The 8,814-nt window shown below is 41.8% G+C and overlaps 1 protein-coding gene across 4 annotated transcripts; it reads right to left on the bottom strand.

Moving 5' to 3' along the window:
* Positions 1 to 607: 607 nt before the first annotated feature.
* LOC147621975 (uncharacterized) lies at positions 608 to 8,602 on the bottom strand. 4 transcript variants are annotated; one of them, XR_015269625.1, is made up of 14 exons: positions 8,316 to 8,601; positions 8,112 to 8,183; positions 7,913 to 8,004; positions 6,773 to 6,819; positions 6,603 to 6,683; positions 6,349 to 6,511; positions 5,014 to 5,185; positions 4,849 to 4,914; positions 4,597 to 4,713; positions 4,457 to 4,523; positions 4,125 to 4,174; positions 3,957 to 4,039; positions 3,807 to 3,884; positions 608 to 625 (listed from the first exon to the last, which is right to left on the bottom strand). XR_015269625.1 is itself a non-coding variant. In XM_086823001.1 (13 exons), the coding sequence occupies exons 1-12, from the start codon at positions 8,492 to 8,494 to the stop codon at positions 3,970 to 3,972; spliced, it is 1,149 nt and encodes a 382-aa protein (XP_086679127.1). In that variant the 5' UTR covers positions 8,495 to 8,602; the 3' UTR covers positions 3,115 to 3,884; positions 3,957 to 3,969. The 4 variants fall into 4 exon arrangements, 2 of the variants coding, with proteins under 2 accessions (XP_086679127.1, XP_086679126.1); XR_015269624.1 differs by lacking the exon at positions 608 to 625 and adding an exon at positions 3,545 to 3,586; XM_086823001.1 differs by lacking the exon at positions 608 to 625 and having other exon boundaries at positions 3,115 to 3,884; positions 4,624 to 4,713; positions 8,316 to 8,602.
* Between the last annotated feature and the right edge of the window lie 212 nt (positions 8,603 to 8,814).

The following is an 8,814-nucleotide window of genomic DNA, read 5'->3' as shown; positions in this document are numbered from 1 at the left end:
CAGAAATGAAATCATGTGTACTACCATCATCATGCAAAATAAGAACTTCATGTCCATTTATTGTTCCTTTTATTTTAAGCAAAGAATGAACATGAGGTTTACCTTCTTGTTCTGAGTAATCTGGATCGGAATTATCCTCTTGCTTGAATGATTCTTCTTCATTATCGTCTTCTTCAATCATATTGACTCGAGCTGCTGTTGCTGCTGGTGTTGAATTCTTGGTACGCTCCGGACAATTCGGGGCTATGTCATAAAATACTTAGCTCAATAGACCATATTGGGTACAATCTTCCCCCCTCTTGCACGTGGCCTCTCCCCACACAAGAGTATTTCTTTATTAGCTTTCTTTTCCACCAAAATTAGGCCATAGCCCCCAAAATATACAAGATGTGCTTTTTAGAGAGCACGGCACTCTTCTTTTATAAAAATAGAGTGTCAAATATTGGGACTAGGGTAAAGCCATATACTTTAATAAATTCCACATAATAAATGTATCTTTCCTAAAGTTCAAAATGGAAAAATCATTTACTAAGGTTGCAAGCTACTATGCTTGCCAAAAATGAAATGTGATGAACCAAGACATTTCTTCCAAAGTAAACTCTTCAATTCCCATAGTCTTCATCACCTGAAAATATAAGTCCAATTAATTATTAAATTAATCTCACAAATATTAAACAGACACAAATCATCACCAACTCATGACTACCAGGCGTAAGTACCCCAGGAATCACCCTGCCATACAAACCTAACTAAAATAATCATAGGTGGCCTCAAACATACGTCATATATCGCACGTATTAATATTTATAGTGGTATCACCCACGATATTAACCTAGCCGACATGACGCAAGAGTAATCTAGGCGTCGCCAAATTACTCAAGAGGAGATAAATAATATTTTTCTAAAGGACTTAAAGTATACTCATGACAATTGTACCGACTATACCTATTATGCACCTTGTTGTACCGATTGTGAACCTTTTGTTATACTCGACAGTACCGTGTACCTTACTACTTACAGTGCACATTGCGCTGTTGCAATACTCAACTATACCAAGCTACAATTGATGTTGTACCCAACTACCCTGCATTTACTATCGTACCCTATAGCCGTACACAGTACCTACAACTGTACCCGTACCTATTGTATCCATTGATATAGTCTTGAACGAGGGAGCCCACACATGCCACCAAACATCCTCCCTCTCCCTCTCTCTCTCTCTCATTATTATCTCTTGGGGACCATAAAGTAGCTAATCGCTCTACCCTATTCATCTTGGTTTTCACATCCTAGTCGATGAACCTAACAACATTCAAATGAAGCCTTGACTTCAAGAACTAATTGAATCATGTTAGGATGCCTACGAGGGTTGCCTAAATTCGTTTCTATGCAATACCACTGCTAATTGAAAAACACCACTTGATCCCAACTATTACATGTCGTCCCTTGATAGGCTTCTCCTAGGCTCTTCGTTATCAAGGCAACCTAGAGGACTGAGGGGACGGACACCCACAGGCATCAATTTTAAGGATCAAGGAGAGGCCCATGAGGGTTTATACCTTAAATGATTGGCCACATGATGGCAAGCATTGGGCAAGAAATGGTATTGCGTAGCATGTGACTGTTAACTTAGGAGGAATTCTTTGCTGATTTGGAGTTTTCCATTAATTAGCTAATCAATTGGCTAGTTGAACTATGGTTTCAAGAGTTGTAGTGTCTATATCTGCATATAGAAAAGTAGGTGCAAAAGTCAAAACTAGAGTTGTTGACAGGCAAGAACAAAAAGTCAACATTAAGAGGTAAATTTTCAATAAGGGAAATTAAGGGAACCAATAATATGGGAGCATAATGAAGAAATGAAAAGGGCAACATGTTTCCATTATCAAGAAACAGAGACAATGGTTACATCATTATGGGTATATTCATGGCACTTTTAGAAGTGCAATATAGTGTGATAATAACCTCCCAAAGGAAGTAGCAAATTCCACCAATAACTTATAAGAAACCCAGAACTAGCTTTCCTACATTTGAGGCTTCAATTTCCAAGAAACCGAGGAGACAAACAATCAGATCACAACTTGGGTGGATTGTGTGAGAACGAACTATAACATGGATGGAACTATCAAATAGAAATAAATTATCTAGAAAATCTCTATTATACCTCACAAGAAATTTATTCTTTAACTTGAGAGCATCAACTTCTAAAGAACTCTAAATGTGTTTGACCTTCATGGCAAGAAAGCACGTTACCAGATTCAAATCAATTTTACAATAAATTAAAGCTACCAATAGATAAGGATGTCTAATATTTCATGTTTGTGACTGAAGAAACAAGGATAACCTAGTATAGGTAACAATATTCTTTTAATGATGTATATAAACATCATAACTCTCAATGAGTTTGGCCTTCATGGCAAGAAACCATGTTGCAAGATTCGAATCAATTATACAATAAATTAAAGCTATCAAAAGATAAGGATGTCTAATGTTTCATGAATGTCACTTAAAAAACAAGTATACAATGAAAACGTCGTTAAATTTACAGAGCCACCTAAACTTCAATGTGAACCAAAGCTACTTAGCCTTCCACTTAGATTCTACATGCTTAAAAGTTAGAACACCAGAATACCTTCCCAAAACATTCTATAGGAAAGAGAAGCTTTGACAACATTAACATGTCTTAGGAAAAGAGCCTCTTGAGGAACGAACAATTCTTAGGTAAATAAAGAAAGCTGTCTTGTACTCACAAAAAGCCCCTCAGTACAAGTGTAAGAAATTTCAATCGAAAAAGTGTTGACTGCCTACACCAAGCGCAGTGAAAGGTAGCAGATAATACTAAAAGAAGACATTCCCTTATTTAAGGTTTTCTACTGGTTAAGCTAATCTACTTTAACCCTAAATAGTTGCAATAGGGTTTCCATTCATTCACATATTGTGTACTGTTCTTCCAGAAGGGAGAGCAAAATGGTTTTTTTCATTCTTAAATTATCAATGGTGCTGTTTAATAGCCTATTTAGTAAACCCTTTAGCCCCTAAATTGAACGTGTGCCCATCTTACATTAGGGGCTAAAGGGTTGGCCGTTTAAGAAAGAAAGACCCAAATTCAAGGCTAACTGGGGTTCAACATAAATGCATTTAAACCTCAAAAAAACATCAACACCACTGGCAAGTATAGAACAGCATTTAACAAAGAGTTCTTTTGGAAGACAATAAAGGTAAAATGCTTGGAATCACCAAAAAAACTATAAGCAGGCATTGCTAGAGTTGGTCGTAGATTATTTCTAGTAGATGTTTTTCTGCTTCCTCACAGCGAGAGTAAGTATCATGGCCATCTTTGAAGGTTCCAACCGAGCTTGCTGTTCTCCTGGCCAACGAGGAATACAACTGATGAGGCTGGAGTATGGAATTGATGAGGCTGGAGTAAAGAATTCGAACTCCAGTAAGGCCACCCCAGCCCCACACCAAAATTCAGTTTGGTCCTCATTTACGCCAACCATCGTACGAGTAATGAATAGCTCATCCCATGACCAGCTCCACCCATGTCTTTAAAGCACTAGAGCCAGAAAGACTGCTGCTTCTAGCATGCCTGAGAAAATGCGAACAGCCATGTAGCTGTTTCCGAGACAAAACAAGCATATACCAATCCGCAGTGAAGAAACCGGCTTACAACGTACACTAATTGATTCTACATAAGTCTCTAGACAGCAAATCCATAAACATTAAACCTACAAACCACACAATCAAAAGACACTCATGCAAAGGGAAGGGAGAGAATGAATCAAAAAGCTAAGAGCATTATGCCATACAAGCAGAGCACAAATAGAGAAGGCTACGAGTGCACAAAATAGGCTCGACTGATGTTCATTGTCCAACTTTCGGAAGTCCTGCCCAAAAAAAGAAGGGTTACTGCAGGGGCCAACCTTTCTGGGGATGCAGAAATTTGCAAAGAAAACTACCTTCAGCTAGCTACTAGCGACTGCTTTTAGAGGGAGAATGCGAGCTGCTACTTTTGCCACTGGGACTACTGCTTGCTCTTGGTCTGGGGGAAATTCAGCACTGTTTCAGATTAAACATCTGCCTTCACTTTACAATTGAATCAACAGAGAAAAACAAGCTCAAATTACCTCCTAGGGCTTCTACTCTTGGAGACTTTTCTTGCAGCACGAGGTGATCTCTGTAACAAAATGACATTTCTCAGGCACTTCGGTAGTCAGTTGAACAAGCTGTAGCAAAACAATAATCCCCAGTACACAGCAGCAACAGTCGTACTCCAGAGACCAATCACAAATGCAGAATTTATGATCTAAGCCTCCACACCCTAGCAAGGTGCAACTCTACGAGACATGCTAGAACACACCTATATCCCCCCATGCATGTCACTATCACAAAGGAGCTACCTTGAATTTAAACTGAACCATTAAAAAATGAGAAGAGGTGTTCAAAATGATTCTTTTACCTTTCTGACTGGTGATGGTGAGGAGTACGAGCTTGACCTACCACGCCGTCTGAGCGGAGATCGGTCTCTGTAGAAAATGAGCAAGTTTTTATAATACTATCAGAGATTTGAAAACACCACGGGCATAAGTTGAAGCACACCTCCTTGGAGCTGAGCGAGAACGAGACCTCAGAGGTCGCCGAGGTGGAGATCTTGATCGCCGGCGCAATGGTGACCTTCGAGGCGGGGAGCGCCCACGGCGCACTGGAGGTGGAGACCTATAACTCCATTATCAAAAATTAGAGTTCAAACTAACACATGCCCTTAGTAATACAGGCACGAAAAGAAAAGCCCCCTACACTTTCACACAAATTCAAAAACCGCACTTGCTGTAAAGGCAAAAATGCAACTACCTTCGTCGAGGGCCAGGTGACCGCTGTCTACCCCCCAGAGGACTTCCTCTGGCTCTGCGAGGTGATCTGTGGACCAAAGTTCGGGAGCCACATCAGATTTTTTGAGATTTGACCAATCCAAAAACAGATAGAAAACAGATAAACTGATGTCAACTACTACACGACCTTATTGGTGAGCGCCGCCGTCTTCGCAAAGGAGAAGGGGATCTCCTTCTAGGAGAGTGTGGAAGCGGATGACGCACTTCCCGGGCTCGGCGCCGTGGTGAAACCCCACGCCGCCGATCGAGAGATGGCGACCTCCTTCGCGCAGAGGGTGAGAGTGATTTTCTGCGGGGAGCTGCAGATTCACATAAAAATAAAACCAACCAGTTGAAACCATCAAAAGCTTCTTTAAAAATGACTTTGAACTTTATAATCTCAAAACACAATTTACTTTTTGCTTGTGTATTGACCATATACAAGCAGACACAAGTACTAAAAGCAAAACCCTAGGCACTCAGAGGGAGCAGAATATGCCTTGGCCTCTACAACACTAATACGCTCAAGTTCTTTAGAACCATCTGCATGGACTATCTGACCAACAAATCTGACCTCAAGGGAGCAGTATATACCTTGGCCTCTACAACACTAAACCGGATTGCTCACCACAACAGGCATTAGCAATAAAAGTGTGACCCACAACTCTGTCTAGCAACCTTTTACCAAAAGTGATGCAGGTAAAGATACCCTTGCTTTAGTCTCAGGAGCATAGTCACAAGGGAACGGGAACGTTTTGGGGAACAGATGACTGTTTGGAACGGGAACGAAAAGCTTGAATAAAAGGGAACGGAGTCGAGAACGCCACATCATTGCATAAATGTGTTTATAAATTTACTTTATATATCTGTAAATGCTTTGGAAAGAGGCATAGTAAAGAAAGAACCTCAAACCATCTCAGTAGTGGCCATGATAATGCATAGATGTGTTCTACATGATACATAGTTCACTTATATTTCTTACATGGTCTGCGGTGCCATTTTGGAACGGGAACGGGAACGGCTATCTCTATGGAACGCGTTCCCCCGTTCCAAGAGCTTGGAACGACGTTCCCTTGTGACTATGCTCAGGAGAGACTTATGTTACAACAGCATGTCAAAACTACCTTCCGGATGAGGCATCAAAACTAACGAGCTTAAAAACAGGCATCAATGTGAAGGTGATAGACTAATTATAGAGGCACTAATGCCTTGGAAATTACATACATGCAACTGCACCTTCAAAACCCCTGGCCCTGATTCCCTGGACTCCCAGTTGATTTCTAACTAGCAGCAGTGACAGTTGAAGTTAAAGTGAATCTTAGACCAGAGTATAACAGATGGGCTCAGAAAAAACTTGCTCTTTCTTCAACATAAAACTTGTCATTCAGGTGCAAAAGTAGTATCCTTTAGCTCTTCAGTCTTGACAGAAACTTCCACATCATGCTAAAGAAAGAAACTATTCAATGAGAGTTCACATGCTTACATTCACGGCGCCTGGCCAGACCATCCTCAACCTCACCATGGATATTTGGTTTTCCTCCTAAATCCCTTTTCGAGGACACTGCAGCCAGTTTGGGTGGTGGAGATGGCTTCTTGCTAGGAGGAAGGGTAGCCCTTACATAAACTATGTTACCATCAATTTGGGCCTGCAACACAAGGATCCAAAAACGTAAGAACCAAAGAGTTCATGCACATTCATTACTAGGACCGCAAGCACAGCTACATAAACCCAGATACCTCATTAAAATGGAGCTTAGCTTTCGCAGCATCTGCCTTGTTCTTGAAAACTACATAACCAAACCCTCGAGGCAGTTGAACCTGTAGAATAATAGCACAATCAATGAGAAACGATGAGTCTCTACAATCTTGAGGAAACAAATAAGTAGTAATACACAAACAAAACCAACCTGTCGGTCCATGGCAAGCTCCACACTTACAACCTCACCAAAGTTGCCTGAGATCAGAACACTAACAGTTAGTAGCACATACATCCATAAATCAGGAAGTCCAGACCAATTACTGAGCATGCTTAAGGCCACTAAGTCAGCAAATTGTAAGAAAAAAACTTAAGAGATGTCCTCTATACACATGTTCATAGAATCAACCCAGCAGACAATGTTGGATACCATGACACCTTCTTGGTCAGGTATTCTTCGTTCATACATCAACAGTAGAGGATTCACTGATGACTCTTGAGAGGCAAACTGTGGGCATCTTGTATCCAACATCAACATACACATCAGAAATAGAAATGTGCCAGCACGTGATGTGATACTGATCCACTCTCCTTATGGCTTGTGAGGCTTTCCTAATGTCATCGTACAACTGAAGGTCAATCTTTTGCTCTAGGGAATATCTACTTACGAGTAGCTACAACGCTGATGAAGATGATTGCTTTACTTCAATTTAATCATCAAGCCTTGCTTAGACTTGCAAGATGTTCTATGAATATACCATCAAAATCCAAACAAGGTCCTCACTCAGATCAGGGATGGGAGATCATTAGTAGCATCACAGCCTTGCACATCCGGTGAGCACTGCAGCAGGACGGATTAACAGGAGACTCGGACCCCATGAGAGTGTGCAGCCTTCCTTCAGACTTGGGGCAGTGGCCCTTTCCTCACTAGCAGGGATGGGTGTTGTTTTCCCCCCCAACGTAGTCTCCCTTCGAGAGGGGCCAGCCATGGAGGGAGCGTCCCCTTTTTTTGGAACCCAGCCATGGAGGTAGCATCCCCTTTTTGTACAACTTATACCTCTAAGGAGGGTTGTAATCCACCCACCGGAAGATGTTGTATTTGTTAACTAAGAGGATGTCGTATTTATCAACTAAGAGAAGGATCCTTTTCTCCAAGACAAAAGGAGTCCACTATCTTCGGATTGCCAACATTGCATTCATCATGTCGAGCTGGCACGGCAACAGATAACACCCCAAATGCCTCCATAACAGAATGAATCAGGGACTGGTCCAGAGCCATGACACTACGCATCATGCCGTATAAAAGCAAAAAAGCAAGTATTTAAAACCGAGGATAAGGCCTGATGATTACTAAAAATCTCTTTGAGGTGGGCATCGTTGACATTCCGCGTCAAGTTGCTAACGTGCAAAATTTCGGACTCGGGGGGTGGTGGCGAAGATTTCCTGAAAGTGATGCACAACTTGCAATGATTAGACCGCTCAAAATCATGTTCATAACACTTGACACCGAAACATGAATAACTAGTAAAACTTCAGAAGAAGATCCAAACCTTGCAGGAGACGGTCGCTTCTGTGGAGGAGGCGGAGGCGTTCGTTCTTTCTTCCCAGCCAAAGTAGAAGTCCTGCCATACAGAAAAAAAAAGCCTGAATTATTAAGGACAGAAATTAAGAAGCGAAGGCTGAAACCCTTCCTTTTTTCGCAGCTCATTTACAGGGATGATGAGAGATGACGGGAGGAAGGAGGAAGGAGGAACCTTTTCTTCTTTGAGACGGGGCTACGGCTTCTAGAGGTGCCGGAGCCGGAGGCAGATGAGGAGGTGGAGAAGGAGCGGGAGCGCGAATCAGAGGCGGAAGACGACGACGACGACGAAGAGCCGGAATAGGAGGAGGAACCCGATCCTGAGGCGGACGGAGAGCGAGCAGGCTTCGCCATGGGAAGAAACCTGAAGAAATCCCCCTCCCAAAAACTAGGGCAGCACGGAGATGCGCACCGCTATAGATCCAAAGCAAGTTTGGGATTGAAACTTGAAAGGGGGCACACAATTATATATCATAACTAGGGTATATACAATAACCAATTCTCCTGCTAGTATTATCAAAAAATTAGTTATATTCATGCCTGGTGCTTGACAAGAGGGATTGATAAGATTGGTGTCAAAAAGGATTTGTGTCAAAAGCTTTTTGAGTGTCCCCCTAGTACCTTGGTGCCAGTGATCTATAAATTGATCACTAAGATGATTACTAATCAACTCA

This window comes from Cibotium barometz, chromosome 29, assembly GCF_041138505.1.
Source record: "Cibotium barometz isolate CiBa-2024 chromosome 29, ASM4113850v1, whole genome shotgun sequence".
NCBI lineage: Eukaryota > Viridiplantae > Streptophyta > Polypodiopsida > Cyatheales > Cibotiaceae > Cibotium > Cibotium barometz.
Note: the sequence above shows the minus strand (reverse complement) of the source record. Positions and strands in the feature narration are given on the sequence as shown.